At 40.4% G+C, this 17,474-nt stretch overlaps 2 protein-coding genes across 9 annotated transcripts in view; one reads left to right on the top strand and one right to left on the bottom strand.

Annotated features, from left to right (window-relative positions):
* The first annotated feature begins 770 nt into the window (after positions 1-770).
* Positions 771-3,851, top strand: LOC120758907 (prolactin-releasing peptide). The gene is made up of 2 exons (XM_040077638.2): positions 771-937; positions 2,505-3,851. Exons 1-2 carry the CDS (start codon positions 790-792, stop codon positions 2,678-2,680), a joined length of 324 nt encoding a protein of 107 aa, XP_039933572.1. The 5' UTR covers positions 771-789; the 3' UTR covers positions 2,681-3,851.
* Positions 3,852-4,833: 982 nt separating this feature from the next.
* MYRIP (myosin VIIA and Rab interacting protein) overlaps positions 4,834-17,474 on the bottom strand; it is a 211,513-nt gene continuing 198,872 nt past the window's right edge. For 7 of the 8 annotated variants that reach the window (XM_040077677.2, XM_058422475.1, XM_058422467.1 and 4 more), the window contains 6 exons: positions 14,559-14,753; positions 10,600-10,761; positions 8,847-8,951; positions 8,691-8,751; positions 7,908-8,026; positions 4,834-7,221 (listed from right to left, as the gene is read on the bottom strand). In XM_040077677.2, coding sequence (XP_039933611.1) covers positions 7,189-7,221; positions 7,908-8,026; positions 8,691-8,751; positions 8,847-8,951; positions 10,600-10,761; positions 14,559-14,753 — 675 coding nt within the window. In that variant the 3' untranslated portion in view covers positions 4,834-7,188. The remainder of the gene's footprint in view (positions 7,222-7,907; positions 8,027-8,690; positions 8,752-8,846; positions 8,952-10,599; positions 10,762-14,558; positions 14,754-17,474) is intronic. The other variant, XM_058422470.1, reaches the window with a different exon arrangement.

The raw sequence follows: 17,474 nt of genomic DNA on the forward strand, positions 1-17,474 counted from the left end.
CTCCTGCTCTGTAGGCAGAGGTTCCAGGATGTCAGATGTAGAGACCTTACATGTCACAAGACAGACTGTCCTGGTGTGACAGCTGGGAGAGCTGCTGTGAGGAAGCTTCTACAAAATGCAGAAAGTGGTAACTAGAGCCTGGCTCCCTCCCCTTCCTGGGGAAGGATGCAATTTTCCCAGCTCAGCACATCTGTTCTTTGCAGCCCATTGTATGGAAGCTGGGAGAGATTTCTCATTCTGTTGCATCTTGGTGCATTTACAGGACTGAGACCAGTAGAAACTGTAACTGGAAATTGTGATTTTGCATGCTCGCAAAAAAGGGGTGTCATGGCACAAGAGGAGCATTGCCATTCATACTGAAATGCATTTAGTTGTAAAAAGGGTGTGTAAAACACAAATGTCAGACACATTTTACAAGCAAGGAAAATATGCTGGTAGTAGGTAAAACACACTTTGGTGGCCACTGCCTGTGGTCATACAGAAAGCCATATAAAATCAGCAGTGAACTCAGGGCCAGGACTCGAGTGTCCTGTGAAGGCTTTCACTGCTGGAGGGAAAAACTCTCCAGTTTTTACCTCAGTAGATGGCCCTTCATAGCCTTTGCCTTTGAACAGGAATGCCAGGACAACCCCAGCATGAGTGTTCCACAGAGCTTGGAGCCATGAAATGTCTTCTGATGGATGGGAACATACTGCTAAAGTTGATACGTTCCTTCACCTTGAGAGCTTTAACTCATTCGTGTCCCCATGTTCACTCTTCTTCTTACAGCCTTCCCACCACTGCTCCATCATGTGGCATCCAATCTCCTGGACACCAGGTGCCCAGTGGTCACCAAACCACTTAAAGCTAGTCACTGTCTATGTCCTGATGCTCTTGGTGTCGCTCAGCTTTGCTTCGGGACAGAGCAGGCCATTTAAACATCAGATAGACAACAGAAGTAAGTATGTGTCACCTGACATGGTGACTCCACAGTCTCTGCTGCACCAGAAGGATCAGGGCTGGGCTGTCAGGCAAAGTTCAACAGCAAATCACGCGGGTGTTTTTGTGGTGTCACCTTGGTGTGAGGACCTGTGCTTCCATTTGCACTTGTCAGTGCACATACAGACCCTCATGTCCTTCTTACAGCCCTTAATTAACCAAGGCAAATAGCTTTATTGTTGATAAATATCAGAGAAGACACTAATGCGCAAAGGACAGACAAGAAAATGTAAAGCAGTATACATCAAAGATTTAAACACCAAATTTTCATCTGTGTTCTGTAGACCTGCACAACTGCTTCTATATAATAAAAAGAGAAAGCAACAACCCAGAAGCTTAAGTTCTTTTTACAGACCTCTTCAATTCTGTCTGGGACCATGAGTTATCTGAAAGTTCAAATACAAGTGGTTGAAGTGTCTCTTTTCAGAGATGCTGTGAAGAGCTGAGAGTATCCAGGTCAGGAATGATACCATGTATCTATCCGAAGTTTAAACTAACACAATCCAAAAGATCTTTGAGAAAGTCACCAAGATATCTCATCTGCCCCCAAGGAGCGTAGGTTGATAATGGTAGGTGGACTGGGAGAGAGGTGTTGTGGAGAGTAAGGTGTGTGGGCTCAGTGCCACGCCTCTCCCCATTAAAGAGGATAGAGATGTTGGGAACCTCAGGTTTTGTGTACACAGGTGAAAATTTCTTGGGTTTTTTTGAGTAGGAAGGCTGTTAAACACTATGCTGAAAGACTTAAAAGTTGTATTTATGGAGAAATTTAAAAGCAAGATCTAATTTTTCCTTGTCCAAGCATCAAAATGCACAGGGGAAAACCCTTCTTCCTTGACTATCATGTGACAGGGATGATGTTTAATGCACTTAAATTTATTCCTGTTCCTGATAGTTTTCTGTCTCTGGAATGATTTGGGATTACCTTAGGGTGCCATCATCTCCAGGGTGTTTTAGAATTTCCCTGCTGCTGTATCTTTTAATATATAGTTTTTAATACTTTTTAAATAATTGATTTAATATTACAGTCTTTTAATACAACTATAACCCTCTGCACACCTCCCCCAAAACTGCACTAGACCACAGAAATAAGTAGTGTGTCAGAATTTTAAAAGAAAAAAAAATAGTCATCCATGAAAACAATTTCCTAAGTGAACAAGAATTGATATTTCATGTTTACCTCTCATGTAGGAAACCCCCTCTGCAATCCAGTGGATTTGTTAGCCTGTAGAAATAGTGTACGTGGTACCTACTGCAGAAAACTTGGATGGGCCCTTTGGCTCATGTTAGAAATGCAGGTTGCAGCCCAGATGGATGAAAATTAATTTTGCATCTGAATCCTCTCCCTTTGGGCTCTACACATGGAATGTAATCTTCAAAGGCATCAATCAGTAAGCTGTGTCTGGCGGTGGCCTTTCCCTTTCTTTTTCTCCTGGGCTCCAAGTAAGCTGTCTAATATCCTCAAGTTGTTCAGGAAACACTGCCTCCAACTGCAGTGGTACATCCTCACTCAATGCTTTGAATTCCAGGTCCTGAGATTGACCCTTTTTGGTATGTAGGCCGTGGTGTTCGCCCCATCGGTCGCTTTGGGAAGAGGCAGCTGAGAAGCAGCCATGGCAGCCTGAGGCCTGTGAGCAGACACCTGGATTTCATCTTGAATGCTTTGTGGGAGCAAAAATTGGACACAGAGGACAGTGACTGGTGATCTCTGTTCCCCAAGGTGGCAACCCAACCTCTGTTCTTTGATTTGTGCCCTCCCCTGCACCTCAGACCTACAGTTCTGCTTTTGCCTAGCAATCCCACACTGCTCTTCCTTCTGCTCCTTGTGCAACTACCTTCAAAAAGAAACATGTTCAGGGTGCAGGTAAAAGACAATGCATGGACACCAGCAGTGAGTGCCACCACTGCTTATAAAAATGTTTCTTTAATTGTGCATCCCCATCAATCTCCTGATCCTGTTCACTGCTAGGTTCACTGTGAGGTTTATCCAAAACCCACACAGCTTTTGCGCTGGGATTTAAACTCTGCAGTGTTAAATGTATCGTGAAACCTTCCTGTCACATTTCAAAGTCAATGGCTGTTGATATGTAAAAATAAAAAGCAATGGTTGGAAGAAAGAAAAAAGGCTCTTACCAATTTTTAATGTACCTGCATTAATGGCATGAAATGCTGCTTCTCTGTGTGTAGCTTTTATAGAGGTTGTTAACATCCACTCTTAAGAATGTCTTCCTGAAGTATGCACTGGCCCTTCATAATTCTTCCTGTACTGCTGGAGAGATATATTAATGAACAAAGAGGAGCTCCTATTGAAGATAAGTATTTTCTCCCTGCTGAAGAAAAAATATTGGCTAATTGAACTCCTTGGAGTAGTTTTGTGCCTACTGCATATAATCATGCACCGTAATCCAAAAGGAGCAAGGGCTTGAATGAGCTGATGCCCTTTAAAACAGTGTCATTATTTCCAAGTACATTTTCTGAGCAAGATGTAGTCACTCTTTGAGGATCATAAGCCATGTACTACATACTCCATTAGTCCATATCAATAAGCCTGGAGATGCAGCTCAATATCCCTATTTACTCATGTTAATGTAACTTTGTTATATTACTTTTATAAGAAGTGTTACTTACAATGTGTTTCATCTTGATTAATAAATATTAGCAGAAATAATACAATTTAATCTATGGCTTATATCCAAAAGAGATAGTTTACAATTTAGGTAATAACTGATGGTTAAATCTAGGCCATGAATCATTCTGCAAAGGCTGAAGTTGAATGGACTTCTACTTCTTGTTGTGCTTTGTGAAAATTACTACTAAAATTGAATAATGGTTGAATTAACCAGTGCAGACATCTTGACCCTTCATTCTCTTTTTGCAAATGGCCTGTCAGCAAGGGATGGGTTTTTATTACAATAAAAAGGGAGTTACTTCCATTTATAATACAACAAAGCTGCTGACCCAAAGTGTTACTAAAACACACATTTTACTGAATGCTTTCATGGTGGAAAAGATACGCTGATAAATATTTTGATCCGCATTAATTGCAAGAAACTTTGGAAGTGCGAGACCAAGATTATTGGCAGGGTTCTTGCTCAGTTTTTGTAGCAATCCCAGAGAGAGATCAAGAAATTCTGCATGAGAAGCTGTGCTTGAGATGGTATTTCAGCCAACAGACTCAATGGTTTGGAGAAGACTCACCTGCAAATGTTCCTAACAGGATTGCTCCCACCCCAGCCCTAGAGGAGGAGGAGGAGGTGTGAACTGAGCATGCACCCCTGCTCCCAGCAAACCCTGGCAGCCCTGTGGAAATGCCCATGTCCTGGGTGTGACAGTGTTACGTGGGTGGCTGCGGGTTCTGCACACTTCTGGGCTGAAGTGCACATAAATCCAAACAACAGAGAAGAACTTTTTGGTTTTCTTTATGAATCAAGTTGTTGAAAAGGCATTCTTTTCATAAATTGCTTTTACTCTTTTATAATTCCTCTTGACAATAATTCTTGGTGATTATGCAGATAACAACAACAAGGCAAGCTTAATATTCACTCAGACTTAATCAAAGAGGTCATATAGTCTTCATTTTACCCATTAAAATATTTTCATTTATAAAAATTAATCTAAATATAAATATTAACACTGAAGATTGAAATCACTTGATGACAAAATAATTCTTTGTGTGCTATAACATATGCTTTTATGATTTTTTTAAAACAGTAAATTATATCTTTGCACATATTTGGCACAATAAACATTTGTAAAAATTCAAATGCCTTAGAGCAGGTGGATTTTTTTTTTAAGTTTTTTTTTTTTTTTTTTTTTTTTTGGGTTTTTTTTGGTTTTTTTTTTTTTGCAATGCCTACACAGTACACATTTGTCTGTCAAAGAAGACTGAATATTTTAACATTGTAACACGATAATAGTTGCTTGTCATGCCTCTTAAGGAAAACAACCTACTCCAAACTTTGTTGGCTTGTTTAAATCACGCTAACAGAACAAAAGCCAAAGAGTTATTCTATTAAAATCAGTAATTTCTGTATTGATATTACATACACAATATTAGTTATTATTTATTAGACGAATATGCAGACCAACCACCATTAATGACATTTCATAACACGCATACCTGCATAAACCAGAACCTGGGAATGTATTGTATACATACACGAGAACAGTCAATGGAGGAGGAGATTGAATAACAAAAAAAATTACTAGGCATCCTACTCTGTTTAATCTCCTTTACTGGATTGCATATATAAATAAAATCTATTTGTTTTATATATGTATTTATATATTAAACAGAGTGGGCCAAATTCTTCCCTCACATCTGTGCAAACCAATTTCAGAGAACTAGTATTGTGTGAGAGTAAAAGAAGGCCTAATTTCACCCAGAATGAACACACTGGGTCAGATTTTGGGCAGATGGAAATTCCTTGAATGAATGGAGTGATACTTACGTATCTTAAGTGGGAAGATGGTTGTATTTACTCCAAGGGCTCCTCACATGCATCTGGACATCAGAGTACTGACACGCTAGATGTCAAATGTGGATGGCAGATTTCAGCTGGCACTGTTTTTCCAATCAACCCATCTAGCCATTCCTTGCCTTCCCAACTCACCCCCCTAAATCCAGCCTAGTCGGGAAATTTGCCCAGTTTTGCTTGTATTTGCCTGACCACATTGCACTGGTGTCCCAGGGAACTGCTTTCCTGCTGCATGGCAGGTAACGTGGCACTCTGCTCGTGGCTGTTCACTGGGAGCCCGGGGAATGAAGGAGCTTTCCTCCTTCCCGGCACCCACAGCTCCTGGGAGAGCTCACCACTCCTTAATGCTGAGGCGGAACTTGCCAGTCCATGCCTTCCTTCATAGCACATTTCACATCAACCCCATCTGCATTTAGGTACCTGCTCTGCAACTGGTGTGAAAGGTAAGGGATTCACTGGATTACTGGATTATCACCTCCTCTGAATACCTTCTTTGTATTCTTCAGAGCAAAAATACCACAAATTGGCAATGTTCTCCCACAAAAGGGGAAGAGGGACACCCTGCAAGCAGTATCCTCCCTCCTGGGCATCTGCCAAAGGGCCTTCTAGTTTGACTCAGTTAAGGGTCTCAAAAATGAAAGAAGGACTATTACTATTCACAATCCAATTCAGAGTGGACCAGTAGTAGTGGGGTGCATGTGGCACCAGCAACAGGCCCCAGCTACTCTCTGGTGGCTCCAGACTAGTATAGGATCTGAAGTCTGGGCTACATTTGCCTCCTTCTCAGAAACACCAGTGAATGTCAGAAAGGAATCTCCTGCAAGCTGCAGCCACCCCACAACCACCAGTTAGTCAGCAGAGATCTCATCCCCAACATTTTCACCTCCTTTTTCCCATCTTAAAGGTTTGGACAGAATTTATTCTCAACTACAGCATGGTTGGCCATCACCAAGTGGACAATGTTGCCAAGAACAAGACATATGAAGGTGTTTATTTCTTTAACAGTGTTCAGATGTTTCCAGACACTGGGATCGTAACTCAGCAGACATCTGGTCCACATGTGTGGCCACCAGTTCCTGGTTCAGCATGACACCCCTGCTGCCTAGAGCAATATCCCTAGCTCTGGAGCTGGAACATTTAATCTGTGAGAAGTACTCCCAGAGAACAGAGAAGTCTTCCTCCTCCTACCAATCCTCCCAAGACTCCCACTGACTCCCTGGGAGCAGAGCGAGGTACACAGATTCTCCCCTCCTTCCACGCAGCTGAAAAGCAGCACACACTGCACAGAGTTGTTCTTATTGCTCAACAAGACAGATGCCCACATGAATAGTAAGAGGCCAGCAAATATGAATCACAGGTCTGCTTTGGCAGATTAATTGGCCTATAATTATGACTGACTGAGTGTACAAAAACATACTGCAGTTTAAAGACAACATACTTTAGTACAATCGATAGGGAGAAAAAGTGCATCTTAAAATGTGGAGCCTTGCTTTTGAAACATAGCATCCTGTCTAGAGTCCTCTGAGAACTTTAAGGCAGAGTTTCCTGTAGCAGACCACGATGCTGAAGACTTGGACAGCTTTCTCAGTGAGGTATCCAAATGAAGCCCTATAACTGAGGCTCTGTGGGTTCTTGAGGGTCCATTTTCAGCTGGACATACACAATGGCTGTTAAGAAAAGGCACTCTAGTGTACAGCCTTAGGCAGTGTGTTATTGGCAGTAGGGAAGTGTAACTTTAGTACATCACAGCAGATCCTATAGCAGGTTCCTAGAACAGAGAGGGACCATAAAGAAAAATATGAGTGAAGGTCTAAACAAACCTGCTGAAGAACACAGCCGGGTCCTTTCCCTTCTCATCTCCCCATGTATTTCCCACATATCCTGTGGCAGACTGCTTTGGGACTGTCGTATTTTTCCCTTATCCCTCTATGGCTGCTGTAGAAGAAATGACTGACAGCTGTCCTGAGTAGTCTGAGTGAAGCCTCTTTGTTCAAACCCTGCAGAGCCACTGTGTGTGAGCTGTCTACCCATTACATTCCATTTAGATAACCTTTGAACATTTATCAGCAATTAGTGAAATTAAAGGTGACTTTCACCTGCAAAGTTACAATGCACAGCTGGTTCTGTGGGGGTCTGGTTCAGAAGTCTGAAATGCAGGGGATGAATAATTTATTTATTCTTTAAAAAATATGGGTAGCACATTCCTGGAGACCTGGCAGCCAGGCTACATTATCACTGGCTGACATTCAGGAGATGCTATTCTTTGGTATGTAGTCAGACATCTTCCAGGACACTGGTCATATTTGTTCAAGAGCTGCCTCAGCAGTCTCTATTATTTTTCCCTCAAACTATCAAGGGAAGATTTCTGAAGATGCTGAAATACAGCTGCCTACATAGATAGTGCTATCTCTCTATTTGACTGCTTTTAACAGAGTTTAAAAAACATTTGTTTACCATTAAGTCCTTGGCAGTGCTTTTCCTCTCTTTAGTTCTTTGTGTTAGAGACCCTTGAAGCATGAAGTTTCTGTTAAATGTTCTGACAGTGGTAACTGGAGAACCATCTATTTTTTCACCTGGGAAAAATACAAAAGGGGAGATTTCTCACATCAGAGATTGAAGCAGATATAAAAACGCTTCCGAAGAGTCACAGCTTCTAGACAGATAAAACTTTCCCTAAGATGTATGAGGAAAACTGGATTTAATTTAAATTAAAAACAGCAGGCTGCGTTACTCCAAATAAATTAGTTTGAGGCCATGTCAATCAGTGGAATTACAAAAGAATAGTGCAGTGAACCAACCCAAGAATTTTCAGAGAGAATGCACTGCAGAGTTTAAAAAAAAAAAACACTAAAATTCCACAAAAAATCATGAAATAAAAAACCCACTTGATTTTATAAAGACATTTCACAGCCATTCTCCGACATACCAGGAACATTGCTGAGCCATTTCATACAGATTGAAATCAGCAAAAATAGACTTTAGAAAGTGGTAGGTCATGGAAGGTGACAGCCACACTGTGTGGTGCCCAGCCACACTGCAGCAGCAGCAACCCCCTTGCAGGGCAAGTGCTCAGCATTCCTCATTTGCTTTTTCCAGCCTTCTGACACTGCTCTTGTTTACTTGTTACTGTCACAACTTTCACTGAAGAGAAAGTGGTGATGCTTTTACATTATCTTGAATCTTACAAAGAGAGTCTCACTCTCTCTCTCTCTCATTTATGTAACACCTTAGGCTCACCTTGTATTGGTGGAGCTGGAAGTTTTCTCCTCTGCTGTCTTGACGTGTCTATTGTATGCATCTGTAAACAACACATATGCATTACTCAACTCCATTATAGAGAAAGAGGCAAGACTTCCCCAATGTATTTTTGAATACTACATAATGTTCTGGCACCTGGTTTGTTTGCTTTTGATCCCGTTTCCTTGTCAGGCGAACACAGGGAGCCACGTTCAAGCCTGCAACAGTGAGAGCTGATATTCTGCTCTCAATATCTGAAATCTTCAAAGAAAATAAAAGAGACAGACAGACAGATGGGGAGGGGGGAAAAGAAGTTTTAAAATTACTGTGGATGCCACTACTGAAATATAACCCTCCCCCAGTAAAATCCTCTTTAATAAGAAAATATAAACAGATGGCTAACTTCTTTAGCAATTTTTACACTTTCCTGCATTCCTTAGTCCTGATATTAAAAGGGTCTTAATTTGTTAGTAAAGATGCAGTAAAAGAACAATCCAACCTACCTTGTGACTCCAAGGAAGAGGCATTTTACTCCTTTTGAGGAAAAAAAGAAAGGAGGAGAGAAAACCTGCATCTGCTATCTCCCAACTGCCTTTAGCTGCATAATCCCAAATTCATTCAAGCTGTGTTTTTAAAAGGCTACATTCAAAGAGTGACTTTGTGGGACACATTTCCTAACTCAGAATTAATTTCGTAAACGTGCAAAGTACATCCTCTGTCACAAAATCTAAACATTTTATCTTAAATATTTATAGTTCATATGTATATGCATATTAAACACAAGAATGCATAAATGCAGGCACTCACTATATAAAAATACTGAATGGAAAACAAACTGCCAGGGGGAAGTACTCTGATATTGGGTGTAGTGGAGACAAGTGTTGCCAAAAGAGAAAGAGTCAGAGAAATCAGACATATAACCCAGCTGATGATTCACAATGACACCTAAAGCCACAGTTGACTTCACTCTGCAGAAGATCTTCCATTGGCCTCCTTGCCTCTCTCTTCCTGCCTCTCACCCCCATTAACAGATTTACCCTAAAATAATGACCAAAGCCAACAAAGCACCACTGCCAGTTTGCCACGTACTACAGCAATGTGCTTCTGAGATCAGAGACATGTCAGGCCCTCAGATATTTGCTCAGTCCTGAGGAAAACATACTTCCACTGAGTAAAATCACCAGGTACTTCCCATTAAACCCTGACACAGTCAGGTCAGGGCATCTTGCTGGGTACAGACTAGGCAGCGAGATGCAAGCAGTGTTAGCCCCTTGAGGTCTGGCAGCATTATCTTGTTCAGCTTTTAGCACCAGATCCCAACGTGTTCTGAGCCCTGGACTTTCTGGAGCCTGCTAGGGTGGTGCTAGATCAGAGTACACAAGAGTTCTTGCCTTTGGCTGGGATGTGTGCTGCTTAGCATCTAAATCCTACAGCAGGCATGCAAGCCCTAGGCTCTGTCCTTGGTTCAGCCTCTGGCTGATGTTGGCCTTTGCTGGTAGAAAGCTGCCAACGGTGGCATCTTTTGGAAAGTGCTTGACAAGTTTCTGATTAGATAAACTGCCTCAGACTCTATTTGCTGTCTGACTGGGGCCACGCACATGACCCAGAGCACACCACGGGAGCTGCCTGGCAGCAAGGAGCAGTCCAGCATTAGTACTGCAGTAAGAGGCTGCTGCAATGCCACGTTCAAAACCAAGCTGAAGGAAGATACAAAGAGATACAGTACATCAGGCTGGGCTGAGTTATACAGCTCAGTTATGCTCTGCTCAGCTTGTGTGATGCAGTCAGCATCCTTGGATTATCAGACATCATCAGGCAGCACAAAAGAATATTCAGAGTGTGTACAATGAGGTCAGTGTTAGGCAAGGCAGTGTGAAACCTGCAGATGGGGAGGAGCTGCTGTCCTCACCTGAAGCTCTGCATGATGAACCTGGGCAGCTGCTGTGGCCACCTGATCCTCCAGATCGGCCAGCTCAGATTCCTCAGTAACACTGCTGATCTTGCGCGCAGCATCCTCCAGGTTGGTCAGCTGCCCCTCCAGCCCATACACCGTGCTGGCTGTCAGGTACACCTGCAGGGCCAAGGCGGGGACAGGTGTCAGTGATTCCTGGTTTGTGGGCATGCGGGTTTGAGCAGACTGCATTTTCCATCATACCTGCAAGCTTCCCTGCTTGCTAGCCCACCACAAGGAGATTTACCTGGCCGAGGAAAGTCATGAGGAGATAATCTGAAAGGCACACATCCACAAAGAGAAGGGATGAATGAGGTGGCTGCACTGCAGATTTCATAGGTGCTACAATGGTAATCCAAACCAGATTTGTTCCAGATTGATCAGCAAAGAAAAAAGTTGAAAAGTTTGCTTTTTTTGTTATTGATATTCAATCACATAACACCCTAAGTCTACAAAGGGAAGTCAACAGATATATATAAAGCTTTAAACCCACTTGATGCCTTCTGGCTTGATGCAAAACCTGCATGAATAACTGTTCAGCAGCAAATAGTTACTAACTTCCTATGGAATAATGAGCTTATATGAACAACTATTTTCAATCCCATCCTGCTCTCACCCAAATATACAGCAGGCAAAACCTTCTCACCTTGTGGGCCTTTGAGTGAATCTGTGGAGGATCAATAGGATTATTTGGGCCATATAATTATAATAATCAGAGAATTACTGACTTTATAATTCAGAGTTCTTCCCTGAAAATGAACTACTCTTACTATTTTGGTGCACCTTTGATATCTGTAACTACAGCTAAAGGTTTTATTGCCCATTCATCAGAGCAGTAATTAGTGATACACTGTGTTTTATTGTTTCTTTTGTTTCACAAAACCCCTAAGGTACATGGAGGTCACTGGTTTATAGAAAAGGGCAATTTTCAAGCATTAGCTTTTGACATCTGTGCTTAAAATTGTGCAGAACCACATGAAAATACTGCACTTTCTGCCCATTTACTCTAGGCAAGAGGCTTGTTTCCATTAGGCTGGTAACAACACAGTGGTAATTAAATATATATTCTGATTTTCCCCATTGCAATAGCAGCAAAGACCATGTTACATACCCAGCATGAATTAAACATGGCTGTGGCTGACTTCAGGGTTCAAGGGGCAAGCAAACAGGATCTGAAGCAGATCCTTGAGCCAATACCTTCATTTAATATGTCTTCCACTCCATCATTATATCTGCCTATAATTACTGGATCATTCAGTCCTTTGACATGAGAGGTATTCAAATAATTTATGGCAATACTGTGACTTTATGGATCAAAATGGTGGAGAATGACCAGACTGAAATTTGTTATTTTTTGTTATTTGTTACTTTTTATTATTTTTCTATTTTTCATTATTTTTTCTTAATTGCTTAAAATAATTTACTTTTTTCTTTGTATCAGTTGCAGATAGGTTTTTTTCATGCATGTGACTTTGCTAAGAAACAAAATTATTATATCTGTACAAACTGCATCTTGTAAGAACACTTTCTAACTGCAGAAATGAAATCTTTGAAAAACACACCAAAAAGAAATAAGTGATCTGATGTAACATCTTTGCTGAACTACCTGAGGACACAGGTGGGTCATAAAGTTAACATGATGATTTAAATATAAATACTCCTGGTTTTGTGGGGGTCTAATTATTCTAACTATTCATTTAAATGATACATCTTTTAAGTATGAAATACTATAGCCAGTTCAGATTAAAAGGTGATTTTTTTAGATTTCACTGTCACATCTAAAAGCTTAGAGAAAGAAGAAGTAGAACATTTTGAACAGCAGCATCTTCAGAAAGTTGAAGAAAAGATGCATTTAAGTGCTGTGGCAAAAATCTCTGCACCGTAAGGTGTCCTTTTCCAGAGAGGGAAAAATCTAAAGAAAATGGGACTGATAGAAAAATGTGGGAAAGAAAGGTCATCAGTGTTTCTGTAACTCAATCAGCCCCTACATTTGTGAAATATTAATGAACATTTTCAAGTTGGAGCTAAAGAAAATATTTTTCTAAAGAATGTTCTCTTTATCTCGACAATTGTTATACTTCTGAACAGCAGCGGTGTCTTTGCAGGTCTCCCCTAAATGAAGCTCATATTCATACATTCACATTTAGATTGTAGAGACTTATTTTACCATCATTTAAGTATGTACAACTTCCACACAACCCCAACCTTTTGCTGGTAGAGATGGCCCTACATTCTCCACACTATTGCATGCACAGTCCTCAAAAGGCAAGAGACAACAAAAATGAACAGAGTGTTTATAAACACCCAGATCCTCTTGCAGAAGTTGCTGCAAAGAGGATGTGGTTCATGTAGATATGGCCACAGCTGCAATAGGAAAAATAATGGTTTCCTGGATTTCTAAAGGCTCTTTACCATGGAGTGTAATGGTGAAATCTTCAAACTGTGACATTTTTGCCATCTACTTCATGTCCTGTGTGGGACAGAGAAAGATACACTGTGGTGACACAGCAAGGCTGAGCTGGATACCTTGTAAATTCTGCAGGGAACTGGGAGAAGCTAAAACCAGAGATGCCGCAACAAAGGTAAAGCCAAAGCAAGAAATACTCTGCCTCTGTTCTCAGTGTCTGCTCAGTGAGAAATGCTTGGCCCAAATGAATGATTAGAGGCCGCAGCACCACAGATGCCAAAGGTCCACGTTGCTGGAAGCAACTATTGAAGTGCAACTAGGGAAAAAAAACCATGTGCCTTAGTTTACAACACAGTTCTCCACAGAAAGAAAAGGGGGAGCAGATTTCCCCAAATTGCTCTCTGTCCTGCAGAATTTCTTAGTTCTTCTAAAGATGTGGTCCAGCCTGGACTTGGATATTTTTTCCATATTCACTCTGCTACCAGATGAATTCTGTGTTGTTTGGACCTTTAGGATACTTTACTATTTCATGAGAGAGAGTCCAGTGCCAGGACTGGCTTTTAGTGCCATAGAATATCTTCCACTCAGTTCTTAGCCAGGGGCTGCTGAGGAAATGCATTTCTGTGGAGGAAACTGATTTTATCCTCTAAGAGAGATTCTGTCTGAAAATTTTCTCAGGCTAAAGAAAACCAGGATTTGTTTTCTTGAATTGACCAGGATGATCTAATGGGACAGTGCAGATTCCTATGAGATCTTTAAGAGCTCTAATGAAGGGAAACAGCACTGAAAAGTAATCACTTAAATGTGGGAAGAAGAGAAAATCCAAAGTTAAAAGTGTACCAACTCCATTAAGTGGATTCACAAAAATTTCCAATGAGCAGTGACCTCCTTCTATGATTTAGCATTGTACTTTCCCCTGAGATGACAGCTATTAATGAAAAAGGATGGATGATTTGGACAAGGCCAAACAAATGTTTATTTAATTCAGATTCTCCAGCCTGCTCTTTCTAACAGTGCAGGAGACAGCTCCAGCTCCCTGGGTGCTCAGCATTGTGTGCTGGCGATGTAGGGGGGAAGGAAGAGCTTCTCCACTTCTCTGTGTGACTGGGGACATGCTTTTCCCACCTGTCCTTGGAGTGATGAGGTTGTGCTGAGACTGGGAGATGTGTAGTTTCAGCCAGGCGTGGCATAGCCACACTGCCCTAGAGGTGTGGAGGACATAAGTGAGGTTTTGAGATAGAATTTCTAAATTTAGTTATGAAACCCCAAAGCATCCGACTCCCCCTCTCCTCAATATTTTAAAGTACATATAAAAAAAAAATCCATTGACACAGTTAAGCACTGTTGAAACACAATTTTTTTCCCTCTTTGTGTATCTGTGTAAAAGCCCCAGATTAATTTTGAACATCCACTGATGCTGCCTGTGCATTTTCCCTTTCGAGCTGGTGCACACAAACAGGTGCACTCACTCACACATGTGAGTCTTTCACATACTGATTCATCTTCTTACGTTTTCTTCCAGTGTCGTGAGCTGCTCATCGAGTCTGACAGGATCTGTGCCCAACGGGAGGGTTCCTCTTCCTTTGTCCTGAATGTCATCTGGGAAATCGCAGGAATCAGTGGATTCTGCTATCAGTTCTTCAGTGGCATTGATGACTTTCAGGACTTCTGTAGATATGTTGCAGAGAGAGACAGCAGAGTACTTCTATTTTGTTACAAGGACAGAGAAAACAACAGCATTAAATTAGCATAGAGGGGTAAGATACAAATCTACTAGCCACAGCTTTAGCCACGCTAAAACCATATCCATGGCTCTCTGCTGCAAACAGACAAAAGAACCATGTAATGTAATAGGAATTTATTTACCTTTTCCTCCCTCCCTTTCTCACATACCCACAGTGCTACACATGCAAAATAACATACACATGCAATTCTTCTACAACACAGTTCTACTGGAGGGATGGTCCAAATCCTATCCCAAAGGAGCACACAAATATCCAGCTTTAAACTCTAAGTGACCTACATAAAGCTGGTTTTGCACAAGTGTTTTAGACATGTTTCAAAGCACAATTTTCCTTTTTGGATACTGGCAAAGAGATGTGCAATCATCTATGTCTGTATCCACAGGAGCCGTTTCATTGCAGACGCAGGCATGGGAAAGCGTTCAACCCTGTAAGGATAGCATTTTACTAAAATGCTTCCTATGAATTAAATGATCACCCCAAATAAAGGAGGACTGAGCTGTAAGTGTGAAAACAGTAGAATCCTTTTATTTTTGTTTCATTTCAATGTACCTATTTTTTAAATATGGAATAAATTTTATCAGATACCAAGGAAAAGCACAGAGTTTTATTGATTTTTTAAAAACAACTGAAAAGCTTTTAATCAGTGTGCCTTACTGTCCTGATTCTTATGATTCTCACATAGCTTTAAGCTTCAGGACAACTCCTCTGATGAAGGAATAAAATTACACCTGATGTACCTTCATGCACTAAGCTCAACATCCAAACTATATAGCTTGGAGATTGAGCCAAAGCTTGTTGAAACCAATAGAAATACTGTCACTGAATATATGTGCAATAACTTTAGAGTTGCTTTGCCTAAAAGAAAGTGTGGAAAAATTTAACCCAAAATTTAATTAATTCCTCAAACCTGCAAATGTGAATTAGGGTTTCACCTGTCTGTAAATTTTCTCACAAAGTAGCTGCGGATCAGTACTGAGGAAATGGACAGTCTTTGGATTCTATACAGTAAATTCTATGGTACAGGAGGTATGGTACTATGATTAAAAACGTCTCTAGGCAGGACACAAGAGAAATAATGTTCTTTTGATTTCCAGAGTTTCTAATGGCATAAACTGGCAACCTACTTTCATTATCTTTTTCCTTTAATCAGCTATCCATTCTTATGTTAGATAAGACTATTATTGAAAAGTTACATTTTTAGCAGTACATACTCAATTGTTGTGTATCGATATGTTAAGGCATCTTTACCACTATTACTCATCTGAATTACAAGAAATAATTAGAATGAGAGATTAAAGAGAAGAAGAACAAAGCTAATACATTATGCTTCAGCACTCGATCTTTAGCTTGTTAGGACACTCAACACAGCCCCAAACAAGCAGACCTGGGACTCTCTTACTGAGAACAAATACTTGAACCCCATGAATAGCCTACTGTTTTTTTCCATTTATTTTCACAAGTGCCAATTAGGTTAAAAACAGATCAATAATTTTATAGGAAAGTGGAGAAGAAAGAAAATCAATGCTACTTTCTTTTATTACTTACTTCCACAAGCATCTAGTTCTTATATTCTGTGAGTAGTGAACAAAAAAGGATGAAAGCCAGACACTACATATTCTTCATCATATTCACTGATGTATGTGCTTCATTTTAAGAATTGTAGCCTCACTTTGGTGTTCATTATTTCTTAAATTTTTTATTATCCTTTTTAGTTAATGATGACTTTAAAAATATTAAATTCCATAAGAAAAAGTTATTTTTATACCACAATATGGGAATCCATATTGGCATTTTTCAGAGACCAATTACGACAGAATATTTTTTCTGTTTTCCAGGTAAAGTTGTCTGGGAGAGAGATCTTTGTGAAATCAAGATTTTGAGTGAAAAATACTCTAGCTTTTCAATAGGTAATGGATAGGGGGAAATAATTTCAACAGGAAAGAATAGAATAGAATAGAATAGAATAGAATAGAATAGAATAGAATAGAATAGAATAGAATAGAATAGAATATCTTTTTATTTGGAAGATGATGAATGATCACCTAGTCCGGCTACCTGACTAGTTCAGGGCTTACCAAAAGTTAAAGCATGTAGTTAAGGGCATTGTCCAAATGCCTCTTATACACTAACAGGGGTGGGCACTGACCACCTCTATGGGAAACCAATGTTTGAGCAACCTCACAGTGAAGAACTGCTTCCTAATGTCCACTCTAATCCTCCATAGGTGCAGAAATGGGATGTGTAAAAAACTGAATACTCAGTTAATGATTTTACGTATGTTTTACCCTCCTTTTGAGCAACTGTCAAAAGCTATTAAAACAGGTCATGTTCCAAAATGGTCAGTCTGCAAATATAGTGAGGTATTCTAGATATAATTATTTAACTTGTTTAATGGGAAAAAAAAAAAAAAACAAAAACCCCAACAAAACAAAAACAAAAACAAAAACAACAACAACAACAACAAAAGTATTGCAGAGTTTCAGTACTTCACAAACCTCTCCCTCCCTTCCCTGATCACCCATGTCAAACTCAGGATTTACAGAATCATATAAAAATTACCTGAAATTCACAGACACACACACACATCAAGATCATGCTGGTAGGTGGACTTCAAATTGCTCCAAACACCTCTTGGTTGTCTAATTTATTTTGCCCTTGTAGGAAAGGGCATTGTTTACACC

Source organism: Hirundo rustica, chromosome 1 (genome assembly GCF_015227805.2).
Source record: "Hirundo rustica isolate bHirRus1 chromosome 1, bHirRus1.pri.v3, whole genome shotgun sequence".
NCBI lineage: Eukaryota > Metazoa > Chordata > Aves > Passeriformes > Hirundinidae > Hirundo > Hirundo rustica.

Coding starts and splice junctions, on each gene's coding strand:
- LOC120758907 (XM_040077638.2), top strand. CDS start 790: ATGTGGCATCCAATCTCCTGGACACCAGGTGCCCAGTGGTCACCAAAC. Junction 938..2,504: donor ACATCAGATAGACAACAGAA/GTAAGTATGTGT, acceptor TTTGAATTCCAG/GTCCTGAGATTGACCCTTTT.